The sequence below is a fragment of the Sceloporus undulatus genome, chromosome 1 (genome assembly GCF_019175285.1).
Source record: "Sceloporus undulatus isolate JIND9_A2432 ecotype Alabama chromosome 1, SceUnd_v1.1, whole genome shotgun sequence".
Taxonomy (NCBI): domain Eukaryota; kingdom Metazoa; phylum Chordata; class Lepidosauria; order Squamata; family Phrynosomatidae; genus Sceloporus; species Sceloporus undulatus.
This window is the reverse complement of record NC_056522.1, coordinates 209,049,859-209,068,722: the sequence shown is the minus strand read 5'-3', so window position 1 is coordinate 209,068,722 and position 18,864 is coordinate 209,049,859. Positions and strand designations below refer to the sequence as shown.

The window sequence follows — 18,864 nt, the reverse complement described above, 5'->3', positions numbered from 1 at the left end:
TGTGAACTATCTTGTCTTTCATTTCAAACAGCAAAATTCCCCAAATGTAGGAAAAAAACAACACATGAGGAGCTTCTTCTGATCTAGGAGGCACCTCTCTCTTCCTTAACTGCCACTCCCTCCAGAGTTGACTCTCCCTTTGCACTGTAGGGGTTGAAAGCAATGAGCAAGGCCTTGCATCTCTTCCTAACTAATGAGAGGGAGGGCTTGGTTGCAAAGCATCTGCTAGCCAATCCTATCTTAACCTGCCTCTGCATTGCACATTTGTCCTCCTCTTGCTTCATCTGAAGATGGAAATAATATTTTGGAGGCAAAAGCATTCCTCCTTAAACAGGAACAGAGCAGCCCACTACAACTAAGAGTGCTCCTGAATACTTTTCATCACATGAACACCACATTTGAGCTAAAGTGTAGTGCAGACAGATGTGGGTCAAGTTCACGGCTCAGTGCATAGACTGGAAGTATATTAGAGAACATATGAAATAGTACTGACATGGGAGTTGCCTTGCCCTTTGTTGCCTCAGAATAGAGTTGACCTGTTTCTGATATTGAAACTATGTGTTTTGTGTGGTTTGGTGGCACTACACCTTTGTCCCTAAGCTGTCTATCTTTTAATGATGCAATGTGGGTAGGGTGTTCAGAATTATTTGTATATATGCAAACCACTGAACCCATACAAACGAGCAACAACCATGGTTTCTTTTCCCCATGAGGGAGGTGAGGTGGCAAACCTAATCAAAAGAGCACACAATGTGAAAGAAGATAGAAGAAACTGTTTTAAGTTTAGGAACCGTGTTCCCCAAATTTTGGCCCTGGCCTGTGTTTGATAGACGCTGAACTGGAGAGATAGTACTTGGGTGGGATGTGTAACAGTGGTGTGGTTCAAACTGTGGTACACATTTCTGACTCTGTAGCCTTTCCTTTAACTGAATATAATTCACAACACATGGCTTTGTATTTTTAGCCTGGAGAGGATATGATGCACGCAGGAAGTTCAAGGATATAAAGAACAGAAGAACCGATGCTGCTATTCATATTCAAGCAGGTAATTAAAACAATATTTTCACAGCTGACACCTATTTTACTGAGGGTAACTTCCCATGTCAGTGTTTGCGTCTGACAGACATAATGTGCAGCCAAAACAAAAGGCTCTTAAATATGGGTCTTTCTGATCCCTGATTTCACTTGCCCTTATTTTTGGGTCCATTCTGACATCTGGTGAAAGAACTCTGTCTGATCACAGTCCAGATAACCCAGCTTTTTACTGTGATTGAATCAATTTCTATACTGCTTCCTATGTCTGTTGGTATCCTAAAGACTTGTTGCTCTTGAAGATGCCCCCAAACGCTAGTTTTTTCCACCAAAGCTTGTTCTTGTTATGTAGCTTCAAGCCGACTTATGGTGACCCCATCCTAGGGTTTTCTTGGCAAGATTTGTTCAGTGGAAGTTTGCCATTGCTGCCTTCTGAGTCTGAGAGGCTGTACAGATCAGCATTATATGCCAGCCTTGGGGCAGAGGCAGTGGACCGTCCTGTGGACCGTGTTATCTATTTCACTTCAGCCCTGTTCAATCCAGTTATTCTAAATCACGATTAAACACTTTTTAAAAGTCTTAATAGCATTAAATGGTAAAAGATTTTAGGTTACTGACAGAGGACCTATTTTGCATTTAAAAAGTCCTAGGATGAGTCCCAGGGATGATCTGTTAAATGAGCTCAATAGAATAGTCTCAGTTTCATTTCTTGGGGGGGAGGCACATGATTTGCATATAGAAGGTCCCAGATTCAGATTGTGGTGTCTCCAGTTAAAAAGCCCAGGTAGTAAGCCATTTGACTGTGGAGAAGAGCTGCAAAATCCCTCCCCCACAGTCTTCACTCAGTGTTGGCATGGACACAGGGAAGTTTATTTATTTAAATATTTATTTAGCACCTCCTAGGCTATCAATCCCTTAAGAGAGGAAAATAATTTTCTTTTTTTAAAAAATTGAAGCAATCTTTTAAAAATCAGCTTCAAAATGCACACATAAAATTAAAAGAGTACCAAAGGCTACCCCTGGTTGTAAGATCCAAAGCCAAAGGGGGAAAAATGCAGTCTTGGGAACACTGGAAGCACAAATGAGATGGACAGGTTGCTTACCTGTAACAGTATTTCTTCGAGTGGTCATCTGCGAATACATACAAATGGGTTTCATTGCGCCTGCGCAGTGCTGCTCGGAACCTACTGGAATCACTGGGCAGAGTTAACTCTGCAACATATTGAAACTTTTTGGCGGTAACTCCGCCCACCCGTTATAAGGCCCCTGCCTTCCCGCTCTTTCCCCAGTTCCGCAATTTTTCCGCCAAGCAGGCGATGGAAAGAGCCAATGAGAGCAGGACACTGAGGGGACGGACGGGTGGGATTTGTATGTATTCGCAGATGACCACTCGAAGAAATACTGTTACAGGTAAGCAACCTGTCCTTCTTCTTCGTGGTCTCTGCAAATCATACAAATGGGTTTAGACTGACAAGCTAAGGTATGCGGCGGAGGGAGTGTCCTGAGACCAAAGCTATGGTGATCCAAAGGTATATTTATTACAATAAAAACACCTTGAACCATAAAGGAGTCAGTCTCTTGTTCATGCACAGATCAAATAGCAATAACGTTGCTAAACCTGAGGAGGGAACAGAGGTCATGCAAGACCGATCCCATAGAACTTGTGCAAACCAACCTTCAACAAATGTAAACAGTGTCAACTGTACAAGAGTAATAAACACAAAACATCAGTAGTGCAATCAATGCAACCCTGAAACCAACACAGCCCTCCCGAAAGCTGCGTCTCGGATGGCCCTGGTGTCCAACCTATAGTGCTTAATAAAAGTCAGAGGTTGGGACCAGACAGCAGCCTTGCAGACATCCTCCAAAGGAATCCCCGACAGGAATGCAGAGGATGCTGCCATTGACCTTGTGGAGTGGGACCGAACCCTGCCAGGGAGAGGCTTGCCTAACAGTTCATAGCAGAGGTGGATGGTACCAGCCACCCATTTGGACAACCTCTGCGCAGACACAGGCAACCCTTTCTTCGGTTCCGAGTAGCATTGGAAAAGTCTCTCGGACCGACTGGAGACAGCAGTTCTGTCCAGGTAAAATGCCAGTGCTCTCCTGACATCAAGAGAGTGTAGGCGTCGCTCCTCATCCGACGTCGGGTTGGATGCGAGAGTGGGCAACACAATGTCCTGGCACATGTGGAAAGCAGACACAACCTTCGGCAAGAAGGTGATGTCCGTATGGAGGACCACTTTGTCCTTGTGGAACCTCAGGAATGGCTGGTCCCTCCGTAAAGCACAGAGTTCGCCCGCATGGCGGGCAGAGGTGATGGCCACAAGAAAAGCGGTTTTCCAAGTCAATAGTCTCAAGTTCGCTGTGGCCATCGGTTCAAAGGGCTTGTATTGGAGGGCGGACAGTACCGACTCCAAGCTCCAAGCCGGTGTTGGTACCGACACAGGAGGATAAAGGTTGGCACAACCCTTCAGGAACCCCTTCACCAAGGGGTCTTTGAAGAAAGAAACCCTCCCCCCGCACTGGTATGTGGCACAGATGGCAGACAGGTAGCATTTGATGGATGTGAGGGACAGCCCTCCATCCAAAAGTGCCATCAAAAACTCCAGCACCACTGGAGTGGACACCTGTGCAGGAGACAAGCCCTTTTGGTCAAGGAAGAAGCAAAATCTCCTCCATTTCAGGGCATAAGAGCGCTGGGTGGAAGGTTTCCTCGCAGCCAGGATCACCGTCCTCACTGCCTCCGGCAGGGCAGTCAGGGCTGTATCCTCCAGGCTACCAGCGGCAGGCTCTCGATGTCGGGGTGGAGAATTCGTCCGTCCTGGATCGACAGCAGGTCCGGATGAGGGTCGAGACGGAGGAAGCATCTCCTGGAGAGGTGGAGAAGGGATGCGAACCACGGCTGTCTCGGCCACCACGGGATGATCAAGATCGCATGCGAGCGGTCTGTTGTCATCTTGGACACCACTCTGATGATGAGAGGGAACGGAGGGAAGGCGTAGAGGAGCTCCCCCGTCCAGAGGAAAGCGAATGCGTCTCCGAGGGATCCGTCTAATCGCTTCCTGGAGCAGAACTGGGGACAGTGGCTGTTCCACCTGGTCGCGAAGAGGTCGATCCGGGGGGATCCCCACCGATCGAAGAGGTCGCTGACCATCTCGGGATGGAGCCTCCACTCGTGGCACACCGAAGGAGATCTGCTGAGGCGATCTGCCAGCTCGTTGTCCTCCCTGGGAAGGTGAATCGCCTGGAGGAGGACGCGCCTCTGGATGCACCAGTCCCAAATGCGGAGCGTGAGGTCGAGCAGGGTCCTGGATCTGGTACCACCTTGTTTGTTGATGTAGTACATCACGGTGGTGTTGTCCGTCCTCAAGAGGACCACTCTTCCTGAGACAGCGAACTCGAACGCCCTCAAGGCCTTTTCCACTGCGAGCATCTCCAAAGCGTTGATGTGGAGGAGCTTGTCTTGTGCGGACCACCTGTCTTTGACGACAAGGTCGAGCAGGTGGGCGCCCCATCCCTCCAGGGATGCATCGGTTGTCAGAGTCAGTTGTGCCTGGGGCTGATGGAAAGGCATCCCGGTGCAGACGTTGGAGCTGTCTAGCCACCATCTGAGGGAAGCGGCCACCGGTCTCGGTACCGTGAGCCACTTTGAAGGAGGGTCCTCCAACGGAGAGAAGACGGAGAGGAACCAGGATTGGAGCGGCCGAAGACAAAGTCTTGCCCAGGGGGTGACGAATGTCGTCGATGCCATGTGGCCCAGGGCGACTTGGACGTCTCTGGCTCTCACCCTTCTGTGGGAGCTGCACGGCCTGAGGGACGTTGTCAGGGCCTGAAACCGATCCGGAGGGAGGAAGGCTAGGCAGTTTTCGGAGTCGAGGATGGCCCCGATGAACTTGACCTGCCTGGTCGGTGTGAAGTGGGACTTTTCCCTGTTGAATGACCAGCCCGAGGGAGTCCAAGAGGTGCAAGGCGAATGAGACTGCCTCCTGCAGCTCGCCTTGGGATTCGGCTGCAAACAGCCAGTCGTCCAGGTAGGGAAAGACCATGAAGCCCTTCTGATGAAGGTATGCCACCACTGGTGCCATGCACTTTGTGAAGACCCGTGGAGCCGTGGCCAAGCCGAAAGGAAGCACGTTGTAGTGGTACGAGTCGGAGCCGACAGCGAAGGCGAGGAATCTCCGGTGGGACTCTCGGATCCCGATGTGGAAGTAGGCGTCCTTCAGGTCGACGGTCGCGAACCACAGGCCCTGGTGGAGCAGAGGCAGAATGGAAGCCAAGGTTACCATTTGAAAGCGACGGTAGTCAAGGAACAAGTTCAATTGTCTCAAGTCCAGGATGGGCCTGATGCCCCCATCCGACTTCGGTACCGTGAAGTACCTGGAGAAAAAGGCCCGAGGACATTGATCGGGTGGCAAAGGGGAGATTGCCCCTTTACCAAGCAAGGTGCGCACTTCGTCGAGAAGGGTGTCCGAGGGGGGAGTGGACATGACGGCTCCAGTTGGAGGGAGCTCTTGGAACTCGAGGGCATAACCCCTACGGACGATGTTGAGAACCCACGAGTCCGATGTTATAGAGGCCCAGGTGTTAACAAAGGGCCTCAAAATGTCCAGAAAGAAGAGGGGTGAAGGAGAGACGAAGCGCGCTGTGTCCCTTCAGGCTCTCTTCTTCCCCTGGTCGGTGTCCTGCCGGCGGGACTTGCGGTACCGAGGCGGGAAGTTGCGACGGCCAGAGGAGGAGGAAGACTGCGAGGAGAAGCGGTGTCTCTGGGAGCCCTGCTGCTGGGACTGCCGATCCCGGGGGAAGGTCCCCTGTGACTGACCTTGCGGCTGCCACGGGCGCTGACGCTTCCGGTACAGAGAAGCCGGTGCTGAGGACATGCCGTGCTTCTTCGCCGCCGCCTTCATCCTGAACTTGCGGTTCAGGCGGTCGTCGGTCTCGGCGTGGAAGAGCCCGGTCCCGTCGAGCGGCATGTCCTCGATGGCCGCCCTGACCGTAGGGTTGAGGTCGGAGGCCCTCAGCCAGGCGTGGCGTCGAAGTGCCATGGATGCCGACATGGCCCTCCCTGAGCAGTCCGCCACATTCCTGGAAGTGGTGATGAGCCAGCTTCCAATGGAATGGGCTTCGTCCCTGATCTCCACCAGCTGCCTCTGGATGTCATCTAGGACGTCTGGGACGAGGGGGGAAATCCGTTCCATGAGGGTCTGGATGTAGGCCCCCATGCAGGCGGTGTAGTTGGCAGCCTTGACGCCAAGAGCCGATGCCGAGTAGGCCTTCTTGGCCAGCCCGTCCACCTTCTTCGCCTCCCGGTCGACAGGGGAGGTGGCCTGCTTCGGGACGAAGCTGTGTTGGGCTCCCTCGACGATGGCAGAGTTCGGCCTCGGGTGGTCGGCCAACCAAGGGCAACTCGCCGGGGCGACCCTATAGAGGGACTCCACCTTGCGGGAGGGCGCCGACAGGGTGGCCGGAGAGTCCCAGGACCTCTTCACGATGGTCTGGAGAGAGGCACCCGTCCGTGCACCCGACGCTCAACCGGGTCCTCGGCGTCGTCTTCCGCGGAAGCGAGCTCGATGTCGAGGGCCCTCGCCATCTTGACGACGTGTTCGGTGAAGGACCGAACGTCGTCCGAAGGGGAAGATGGCTCAGGGTTGTGCATCCTCTGGGGGGAGGCTGGGTCCGAGAGAACATCCTCGTCCGAGGGTGCCTCAGAAGGAAGCAGCGGCTCGTCCTCGGAGTCCAGGTCGGAGGAGAGAGGGTCCGTCACTCGAACCTGGGATCTCAGGCAGGTTGGAGCGAGGTCAGTTGAAGACCGGGAGCGTCTGCGAGATGGAGACGGCGACCTCTCGTAGACCGATACTGTCGGGACCGATCTGGACGGAGTGGCCCGGTCTACGGGACGGGGGTTCAGCCTGGTGAACTCCCTCAAAGCTCTGTCCTCCGAAAGCGACACGTAGTACCGGCGCGACTGCGTGTCGAAAAAGAGGTCGGGGACATCCTGGCCGCGGGGCTGGTCTTCCTCGTCGTCGGTTGCCGGGTGGGAAGGCAACCGGTGCTCCGGGGAGCGAGGAAGAACGGTGTCGTCCGTCCCATGGAGAAAGTCCATGGTCGACAGAGGCAGTGGAGTGTCCGGCACCGGGGTCCCCCGGTGTACCAGTGTCGGCTCCGGGTCGCGGGGAGCTGCCGAAACCGAAGCGCGGGCCTTTTTGGAAGGGGAGCGCTTCTTCTCCTTCGCCTCCGGTGGATTGGTGGCGGGCCGCTCCTTGGAGGGCTTGGATTTTTTAGGGGCAAGATCACGACCGGACTTGTCGTGGTGCCTCTTATTCCCAGGCTTGGGAAGCTCCTCCGTTGGGAAGAACGGGTTGTCTGGGAGGTCCAAGAGGACAGCAGCCGCTGCCGACGACGAAGGCCTTGGGGACTTCGACCCTTCCACAGGTCCAGCCAGGCCCTTAGGCTTAGCATGGCGCGATTCCTTGGATGCCTTGGAGGATGAAGGCGATACAAGGTGGACCTCTGGCTCGGTGGCCTTCTTCGGACGCGAGCCCTCCGATCCCTTCTTCGGTTTGGAGGTCGGCCTGGTACCCTCAGTCCCCGACGACTTGTGGGGGCGCTTGGAGGGTTTGTCGGTGGCACTGGGCGGTTTGGAGCCACGGGCCACATCGGAGGTGGTGGAAGGGGTCCCGGGCGGGACACACACCACGCTGGGAACGGCGGCTCTCCCAGATCCAACGCTGGACACACTGGCCCGAGAAGATGAGGCGGGGGGCGCCGAAGGCGGGACAGAAAATGACCGCGAACCTCCCTCTTGCACCTTCCCCAGGGCGATCGCCGAAGTGAGCCGGGACTCACGTTTTTTCCGGGCCTGGGAGGAGAGGGATCTGCAAAGCAGGCAGGCCTTGGTGTCGTGGTCCTTGCCAAGGCACAGCAGGCAGGAGGAGTGCGGGTCCTGGACGGGCACCTTGCCCCCGCAAATGTCGCACTTCTTGAAAGGTGCAGGCATTTCCGAAGTCGTCAAAGCCAGAGGAGAATCCGAAACGAGGTCAACAGTCCGAAAGTCCGAAGTTACCAGGGGCGGGAGACAAAGAATGGTCAAGATACAGTCCGAGGTCAAAAGCGAAAGTGATTCCAAGCAAACAAAGCAAGCGAAATTCCCCTGAAGCAGCTAGTGCGGCGGAAAAAAGGAACTGGGGAAAAGAGCGGGAAGGCAGGGGCCTTATAACGGGTGGGCGGAGTTACTGCCAAAAAGTTTCAATATGTTGCAGAGTGAACTCTGCCCAGTGATTCCAGTAGGTTCCGAGCAGCACTGCGCAGGCGCAGTGAAACCCATTTGTATGATTCGCAGAGACCACGAAGAAGAATATATGATATATAGTGAAGGGGAGGCACTTCTCTCCATCCCACCATCTTCACAAGAATGGTTGGAATGCAGGAGAAAGCCTTCTTTGTGGCAGTTCCAACTCTTTGGAATTTCCCTAGGAAAGTTAGGATGGCACCTTTTGTTTTACTTTCCACTGAAGATTAAGATCTTTCTTTTCCAGCAAGCTTGATTTTAACAAAACAAAACAAGGCCTTTTATGGTGCTGTACTGTTGTAAAGTAAGATTTTAAACTGGGACCTTAGTATCTGCAGGGGGTCCGTTCTGGACCCCTCCTCCCTGGGCAAATACTAAAATCCACGAATGCTCAAGTTCCATTGTCTCCAATGGTGGCAGATGCATGCAGCCACACCACCATTAGGAACAACAGGACTTCACATGAAGTCCCATTGTCCCTAATGACAGAAGGAGGGATGACATCAGCCACACTGCCGTTAGGGACAATGGGACTTGAGCATCCATGGATTTTGGGGGGTCTGGAACGGATCCTCTGTGGATACCAAGGGCTGACTGTATTCTTCATGTGACAAATCACTAGGTGGAGGGAATGATCACTGTGGGAGGAATGGCTATGCAGGGGAGGAGTCAGTGAAGGCTGAAACAGTCAGCTCGGTTAAGCTATCTTCATGCCAGCTTGCGGGCATGGTGTTTAGACTGCCATGCACCCAAGCTGGACAAAAACCACGCCAGCTATTACACACTGTCCGGCTTCTATTGAACTTGAGGACGTGCCGTTTAGACACCACTCACCCTGGAGCTGGCAAAAAGCCAGCTCTAGAGGCAAAGGGGCAGCTTTTTTCCACTCTAAATAGGAGTGTATTTTCCCACACCTATTTGGGGCAGAAGCTGGCTAATTGCTGCGGCCCCAATCCAGCCTAAAAAGAGCAGCTACAAGCCGCCCCTTTTTGGCCATCTCTTTTGGCCTTAAGTTAGACAGCAGTAAATTAATGAGAGTTTTCAGAGAGAGAGAGCAAAATGAAGAGAGATGAGGTTTAGCTGAGGTTTCAGTGCAGAGTCCTTTTGCGGAATTCAGAATTCTGTTAAGGGAATAAAGAATTAATAGGCAGAAGAGATTAGTGTAGAAGCAGAAAAGAACAGTTTAAGTTTTAGAAGAGTTCAGAAAAAGGAACTGAATAAAGAAGTACTTGCAACTGATAATTTATTGTCACTATTATAACATACCATCTACTAAACTATACTAAATAAGCTATATTCTTACTACAGGCTTCTAAATAAATTTAAGTTTGTTTGTTTCAAGACAGGCTTCTAACTGAATGAATTAATAACAATAAAAGCACAGGAAGCACACTACCACAGACCTAAAAATTATAGAAGGACACTGGGGACCCTAATCCTTAAACACATTTGGGGAAGGTGATTTAAGGGTGGATGTTGGGCCAGTGTCATTCACAAGGAGTCTTCGAATGTTTCTGAGGTATAAGGTGGCCACAAAGCAATGACAGGAAGGGCCTTGTGACACTCTTCCTTTTTTTGTAAACCACCTTAAATAAATAATTAAAGGAATGGATGGATGGATGGATGGATGGCCCAAAGCAATAGCTGCTTTGGAGCAAACTGATGGTTCAGAGAAAGTGGCTTGTTATGCAAACAATATCAAAGCTTGTTGGGAGCCAACATGGTTTAGTGGTTTGAGCATTGGATTACTACTCTGGAGACTAGAACTCAAATCCTCACTCAGCTACAGAAACCCACTGGGTGACCTTGGGCAAGTCAAACTCTCTCAACCTCAGAGGAAGGCAAAGGCAAACTGTCTCTGAACAAATCTTGCCAAGAAAGTCTTGTGATAGGTCTGCCTTGGAGTGACCGTAAATCAGAAACAACCTGAAGGCACACTAAGAACAAATAAAGTTTGAGATAAGTTGTTTTAAACAGGTTGATTATAAAATCATCATGCCACACTGAAGATACCTAACCTTGTCTGATTTGAAAGGCTAAACAAAATCAAGCTTGTTTAGTCCTTGGTTGGAAGATGATTGTCTGGGAATATTAGGGGTCTCCAGATTGGACTAGAAAGAATAATTCCTGAAACCCTGGAGAGACATTGCTGCCAGTCAGAGTTGGTAGTATTAGGCTTGGTGGACCAGTGGCCTGACTCAGTATAAGGCAGCTCTCTGTGTTCCTTGAATCTCGCCACTAGTATGGCTCCTGACCATGCTGGAAAGGACTGTGGAAACTCTAATCCAAAAATGTAACTCTCCCCAGAGCTGCTGAAGTGGCTTGTTAAAAGTAATTCCTTCTACGGCTCATTTAAGTGCTTAAAGAGTAATTTGTTGTTGTTCCTTGTTGCTACGTAAAAGAGAGCGAGAGTCCTACATATGCTTGAATTTATACATTTTAGATTGCACTCAGCTGTTATGCTAAAACTGAGTAGAACTATAGAATCAGTGGGAGTTTGGTACATCAATATTTGTGTGAGTATCTTTCATTGGTTCCTAACAACTGGACTGAGCCCTTTTTGTTCTATTTGCATGTGTATCTTCTTGTTTTCCCTCCTCGTAAGCCATCTAGAGTCCCATTCATGGGAGAAAAAGAGGTTATAAATCAACCAACCAACCAACCAACCAACCAACCAATAACATGTGAAATGATCTTGTTCTGGTGTGTGTAGCCACATTGTGTTTCATTTCCAGCAGGCCCAGTGCATAATGCTTACTGTACATACTTCCTTCAGTGTCATTCCATGTCAAACAAAGGGTAGCCCAAGCTAAGAAACACCAAATTATTTCAAGAGTGGAATTAAATATGTACTTACATTTCTCCCATTGAAATCAAGTTGACTGAAAGTTGCTCAGCTTTGTTTGGGTCATGCCCACATTAATCTCTACAATCATATTTCTGTGTTTGCAAAATACAGTATAAGCAGTGTTTGGAATCACTGAAATGGCCATTTCCCTATCAGGTTTATTGGACTAACATTGTTTGGTGTTGAAGAAACCACTACAGCCAAATGCTTACCTTGGGCAGCATGTCATTTGTAAGAAATGCAATCACCATCACATTCAAAGTCTGAAGAATTTTATTTTTATAAAGTACATCTGTTGGATTTGTTTACCGAGGAATTCCTCTAATTAAAATATATGTCTCTTTTAAAAGCAAACAAACGAAGGGAGGGAAGGAGGTAGTCTTGAAATTTAGGAGGCGCTTGGCTTACATGATTCCACAGCACAGCTCATATTGAAATTTGTTTTCCTTTCATCTCCTTCCCAGTAAAAGCAGCAGTGCGGCTTATCCCTTTAGCTTCCTCAGAACTTCCTTTCAGAATTCCTGATCTATTACAGCACATTCACATACCAGAAACAAGATGCCTTTTCATGCTGTCAACCTTTTTCATCTGAAATGTAAATTAATTCTTGCCTTGACAGAGATCAAAGTGGGGGTATTAACCTTATTGGACCCTTCCCTCATCCGAATCTGTTCCAAAGACTGGGAAGGGGGTGGCGTATGGGGAGGGCCCAGTCTTCAGTGTTATCTGTGGCCAGCCTCTCCCCCTGACTACAAGCCACAATTTCAAAGGCTGTGGTTTCTTTTGCAAATGACTTTATCATTGCTTCAAAGTCTGTTGTGTCTATGTATGTATGCGTGCATGTGCGGGGAGAGTGAAGTACCCACCCTGATTTGCCCAGATTAATCCTACCAGGATAAGCCTGCCCATTTCAGTTGTTGGGTGGAGGGGGACTTCGCTCAGATTCAAGGATATTCTTTCAGTGGTTTTGACAATGAGAGATCTTGGCTTGATAGAAAGTAGGTATGTAGGGCTTTTTGGTAAGGAGGAGAATGGCAAGGTGCCAGGAGATGCCCCTTCCCCATTTGTTTCAGGTTGTTCCTTTCCCTAGCAAGGCTCTCTTTTGAGGTAGATTACATTTGCATTTTGAAAATAAACAGATGCCTTTCAAATACATGACTGGTTGGGTTGGGCATCCTCTGCGGGACTCCACAGTACAGCAGCCTTTGAAAGATAAAATGTGTGTGTGTGTGGGGGGGGAAATTAAGAGTGTTTCTTTTTAAAAATTATAGTTCCTGAGAGTCTTGTTAATTGCCTTGAGGGCTCCATTGTGGTGTAGAAAGATGAGTTATAAATATTGCAATAAATAGGAAAATGTTAAAAACCCCAGTGTGTGAGAAAATACATTCCCTAAGAGTAAAGTACGGAGGTGAAGTATCTCTACAGAGGTGAGGGTGGGAAGCTGATAACTAGAATTTGCAATCTGGTTGGGCTTATTTAAACTGCTGTGAAAATAGAGTTGGAAGTGGGACCTATGTCTACTCCTCTTTGCTTTAAAGAGGTAATCCAGGTTGAGAAGATCCTTTATGGAGAATTGGCTTCTCTTCTTTTTTTAAAATAAATTTTATTAGTTTAAAAAACAAGTCTTACAACAAAAATACATCGACATTACAATGACATTAACAAACCAACACGTAAGATATATAAACTATAAACAAACTAACACATTAACAAAACTTTCATATAGGCTCCATTTTTTTTACATTGGAGTTAATTCATTTAAATCTTATTAAACTGAAGCTTTCTTGTCTCTTTATCTACCAATTTTGTTTTACTTATTTACTCTGCTATATATTACCGAATCTAAAAGAAAACTCATCCACCACATTAGTGTGTGTGTGTGTTCCTATCCATATTCTGTTCTTTATTGTATACTTAAATTAATTTCCCTTTCAGTTTGAAGAAATTTCATCAATGGTTCCCAGTCCTTTTTACATTTCTCCCCAGTTTTTTCCTTTAATTAAACTTGTGAGTTTATCTATTTCCATGTAATCCAAAAATCTTCATTAACCATTCTTCACAATTAGCTTGTTTGTTACTTTTCCATTTTGACGCATAAATTATACAAACTGCTGTAATCATATAAAATAAAATTCAAAGATATAGCAGTGTTAGTCTGTAGAATCAGTACATAGAGAGATCTTGTACCACCTTTGGGACTAAAAGATGCTACAAGATCTCTCTACATATAAAATAAAAGTTTGCAAAATTCTCTAATTTTTCATAATTATCCCCAATAGATACCGTTTTGGGTCAGTTTTTCCTTTGCAATTTAATATTTTTTAAATCTTATCATGAATTTGACTCCATTTTTAGGGGGGGGCTAATTTTGCCCCACCTGTGAAAGGACGAATCGGGTCCTTTGGCACATTTCCAACATTTGTTGTTAAGATTTTAATATATCTTTGTTCCACTGTTTAAACAGAATTTCATTTACAATTATTGGAATTGTTTGGAACAAAAAAAATATTTTCCAGTAAGATGTTCATTTTGGCCAAAAAAAATTTACCTAACCAAGAAAGCTTGACCTTGTTCTTGATCTCTTGCCAAATCCTGATCTCTTGCCAAATCTTGAGATAATTGGTTTTTAAAAGGTCAACATTCTTTGTTGTTATCATTATTCCTAGATATCTAATTTTTTCTTTAAATTGATAATTTGAGCTCTGTACTCATTCATCTTTTCCCATTTTAGTTAGAATCATAGTTAACATAGATGTTTTTCCTTGTTAATTAAAAAAAAAAGATACCTGGCCAAACTGTACTATAACTTATTTGTTTGTTGTATATTATCAATTGGCTGAGCTAACGTAAGGACCAAGTCATTGGCGTATGCTCTTAACTTAAATTCATTTTCTTTAATTTTAGCACTTTTAATGTTAGTTTCCTTTCTAATGGTATTGTTTAATATTTCTAAGGTTGTAATAAACAGAAGTGGCAACAAAGGGCACCTTGTCTGGTGCCTTTTTGTATTTTGATGCTCTTTGTTTTTTCTCCGTTAACCAATATTTTAGCATTTTGTTCATGATACATCTGATTTTTGTTTTAAAATTTGATTTTTCAATTTTTTAGTTTTCTTGCCTATAGTCATTTTCTTAAATACCTCTTTTAAAAAGGTCTAATTGACACTATCAAAGGCTTTTTCAAAGTCTAGGAATATCTTAGCAAGTTGTTTATCAGTTCTTTTTTTGTGATATTTAATTAAATTTCAAAAATGATGAATATTGTCTTTTAATTTCCTGCAAGGTAAAAAGTCGCTCTGATCCATATTTATCCAGTCTTTGAGAATTGTTTTTAATCTTGATGCCAATATGGAAGCAAAAATTTTATAGTTGGCATTTCATAATGCAATTGGCCTGTAATTTTTAGAATCTAGGCTATCTGTATCTTGTTTCTGAATTAATGTAATATTTGATGTTAAAGGAATTTTCCTTTTTATTATATTATTCATTGTGACATGGAAAGGTGTTATCAACTCTTCTATAAATATTTTATAATATTCTGATGGGAAACCATCTGTACCTGTTGCTTTCCTGGTTTTACTTTTTTGTATTACTTCCCTGATTTCCTGTAATGAGATCTCTTTGTTTAATATTTCTCTTTGTTCATCTGAGATAATCTGAATATCTTTGTCTGCTAAACAGTTTACAATTTGACCTGCTTGGATATTATCTTCTTGAAATAATGTAGACTAATATTCGAAAAGGTTTTGTTTTATTTTACTTGTTTAGAATGTATCTTATCATCCTCTCTCAGATTTATGATGGATTTTTTCTCAAGTTCTTTCCTTAATTTATAGGCTAAAATTTTGCCTGATTTATTAGCCGATTCAATAATCTGAGCATATTTTAGTTTCTTATTTACTTGCTCGACTAGTGATGTCTGTTTCTGAATAATTTCAGTTTCCTCTAATATTGATATCATTTTTAAGTGTTCTAGGTAATGCAAGACCTCTTTGCATTTTATTAATCTGTTTATTCCTTTAACATGCCATGACAAGAATTTTATAGCTTTATTCATAATCAATGTTAAGAACTTTTCCTTCTGGGTCTAGGTCTATAGCAAAGTACAATAATATCCAAAATTCATAGAACAGTGATACCTTTATTGGACCAACCAAAATGCACTAAATACATGTCTCAGGCTTTCAAAGCTCTACAGGCTTACAAATCATATGGGAGAGAAAAAAAATATTATGATGTTAGTCACAGGCTTGTGGCTTGCGACATGTATTTTATGCATTGGGTTTGATCCACTAAATTTTGTGGATTTTAGCTTTCTCTTGGTTTCCAGAAAGCTGAATCACACACCAAGTGACTGCCAAGCCTATGTTCCAAATGGAGGGAGGGGTATGATAAGAGAAAATGACCTGTCCATGGTAGGTATCCCACCTGTGTTTCCAAAGCTGAGGGTACCCAGTGCAGAGGCTCTTGTTACAAACATACTTATGTAGTGAGGTTTCATTTTTAAGATGCAATACAGATGAAGAGGAAATGCAGGCTGCTTTGGGGATAGATTACATAGCTTCTTTAAAGTTTGGACTGAAATCTGTAGCAGATTCACTGTCCCACTGATATGGAAGCCACCAGCCACACCTGGATTACATGGACTTGATATAAGCCAGGGCATCATAGGCAGGTGCAGGCCTAAGGGAGGGTGACACCACTGCTCCCCAAACATCTGCCTTTTGTCAGAAACAAGCTATAACACTGCGTCTGTAGACCAATGAAGAATTAGATTGATATTCAATTCTAAGGAAGATGCTTTAAAAACTAAAACACATATGCATTGTTATTATACACAGTTCATCATTTATAGTGGAAACACTAAGTGTGTGCTAATATGTCTTGTATGTTTGGGATGGGCCAAGTGGTACCTTCCAGGGAGTATTGGACCACAACTCCCATCAGCCTCAATGATGAGAATAACTGAGAGTTGCAGTCCAGCATTATCTGGAAGACCTCGCTTTGCCCACCCATGCTATATGTGCTCATGATAGTCATCTGTCTTCATAATTTTCTTGACACATAAAATTTAACAATAACATGTCTCTGTTTTATTACATTTGAAACCTGCAACTTGCAGAACTGCTAATAAAACAGGGAATGTTGGAAACATGTATTGAGTTTCCATTTGCCTTGATTCAACCATTTTATTGCCTTTTATAAGGTTATTGTTTGAGAATGTTTTATTATGTCTGTAAGGAAGAATGGAAGCACTGTTTTTAATGCTTATTTATTATGTGGAGTAAAAAATCTCATTATCATTTTTTTTTGCATTGATTCCTCTTTTCTTCTACTAACTTACTTTTTAAAAAAATCTGTCATAGATTCATGCGAAAATGGGGCTCAAGGTGGCTACCAATAATAACATTCAAATATAAACAAAGTATAATTGTTCCCTCAATAGAAATAGTGGGTCTGCAATGGAGGGAGGGACAAGCTCCAGGGATCTCAGGACCAATTTTCTGCCTCTGGACTCACAACAGGCCCTACCAGACTATAGAATGAAGCCAAAAATGGCCAAAAGTTCATTTTCATTTTTTAAAAAAGATTTTTAGGAAGTGTTTTGGCAAAGCAAGATGTGGACTGTGCATATATGCCTTGTTCGGCATGGATGAAAAACATAAAAAATGAGGTGCATACAGTATGACCTGTCAGCTACAAGTTGTATACCTCTCTAGGGAGGTCAGGATGGTTCCATCCCTGCTGTCCTTCCGGCAACAGATAAAGATGTTTTTATGCCGCCAGGCTTTCGCATGATATGGATGCTGGTTGTTTTTTTTTTTTTTTTTTAAGTTTTAAACTTTAAATTTTAATAGCGTAATGTTTTTAATTGTTTGAATTGTTGAATTGTTTTTTAAACTTCTATTTTGCATGTTTTATAGTGTTTTAGCTTGGATTGTTTTAGATTTGTTAGGTGCCTTGAGTCCCTATACTAAGAGGAAGGCGGGATATAAATAAACATAAACATAATAATAATAATACCCTGGTCTACAGTGTTATGGCCTGGGGCTCATTGGCGTATCATTTTCTCCTAGAAGAATGATAAGATAGGAGCTTTTTTGTTTTGTCTGTCCAACCTGAACCATGGTTTGGATAACTTGTACATCTCAGCACATTTTAAAAGAGTGCAGCCATCGGAGTTTCTGCGGGTAACCATATTCTTGTTATGCAACAGATTTGTTTTCTGTGAACAACAGTATTGAAAATAGGCAATGGGCGTGTAACTTTTAACCCCAAGTGACTAACAATATAAGAATGATGTCCCTTTCAGATGTGCCCATTTGTCTCTTCATTAGAAAGCTGAAGAGCAGAATCTAATGCATTATTGCTGTGGATCTAAGAATATTACTGAATGCATGTGGTGAAAATAAAGTGGCAGCTGGTGATCATTCTTCACTGATGTGAGGATTGTTACTGGAGGCACTAGCAAGCATGTCTGCTAATTTCACACTCCTTGAGCCAAGCGCTTGGTGTCAAAATCAGGCCTAGTCAACAAGGCAGATAGCTGTGATACACAATCCACCTGACTCCAGCAGGGTGACCAGATGTCCTCACTGCAAAGGAGGACAGAGCACCACAAAATGAAGAAAAATGGAGGACATGACAAACAAAAAGCTAAAAACACTTATGTAAATGTAAATTCACGTCTGTTTGCCCTAGACTCCACCCTCCTTCCTCCCCTCCAACATTCTCCTCTCTTCTCTTCTCTTCTCTTCTCTTCTCTTTTCATTGTTTTCATTACATACAATCATTTAAAAACTGCCTGCCACATATCTGTTAAAGCCTGTAATCTGGAGTCTTTCAGGGGTTGGGGAGATATGCCAGCCCTAATTCCACACCACAAACATCATTGAAAATAGAGTGATTCAAAGCTGGATTATTAAGTCTAAGCACTCAAAGCTTGAATGGATGAATGTGTCAATTTTGTTTTTTATACTTTCATTTCTTTTTTTAAAAAATCAAATTCTGTTGAATTTGTAAATTTTGCAGAGTTCTTAGCAAAAGCCAAGCTGAAAGAAATTTTCACCTATTTCTATTCTGTGGGAATCTTCATTGGGAAATGCATCATATCTCTCTGATTCTACATTGAAGGAAGTAATCCTGTATGCTGTGTTTCAGACACATGCCTATTTGCATGGCTTTGCTGCTGGCATTATTTGTTCAGTAAAATGAGGAGGAAGGAGCATGGAACTCCTTTTTTTCCCCTTCAGCAACCAGTTTTCCCAGTGGGCTGCTTTGAGAAAGGAGTGGGGGTGCTGGGAAAGGGCTTGAATCCTTGGCAAGTTCTAGTGCTGCCAGCTGCTGCAACGTCCCTCGACGGGTGGGTGAATCTGTTTACTCTCTTCCATATTTTAGTCTTTTTTAAAAACTGTTCTAACTTTTCTGTTTACTGTATATAGTTCGTACCTTTCTGTTTATGTAGGAATCTGCTAATATTATATCTTCCTATAAAAATTTCCAATGTAACAAAAAATTTCTCCATCCTTGTTTCTTCCACTTCTGTCTCAGTGTTTCTGGATTCAGAAATATGAGGAGGGAATAGTTCTGTTCATGCCAGCCAATTTCTTTTTATCGTAAATACAAAAGTTTGCCTTGTAAGACCCAAAGTATCCTTTTAAAATCTGTATTATGTCTATTTATAACAGGGGTGGGCA

The 18,864-nt window shown here is 44.9% G+C and overlaps 1 protein-coding gene across 1 annotated transcript in view; it reads left to right on the top strand.

The window, feature by feature from the left end:
- MYO3B (myosin IIIB) overlaps positions 1-18,864 on the top strand; it is a 392,885-nt gene that overhangs the window by 284,797 nt on the left and 89,224 nt on the right. Inside the window, exon 30 of the mRNA XM_042446679.1 lies at positions 965-1,045. Coding sequence (XP_042302613.1) covers positions 965-1,045 — 81 coding nt within the window. The remainder of the gene's footprint in view (positions 1-964; positions 1,046-18,864) is intronic.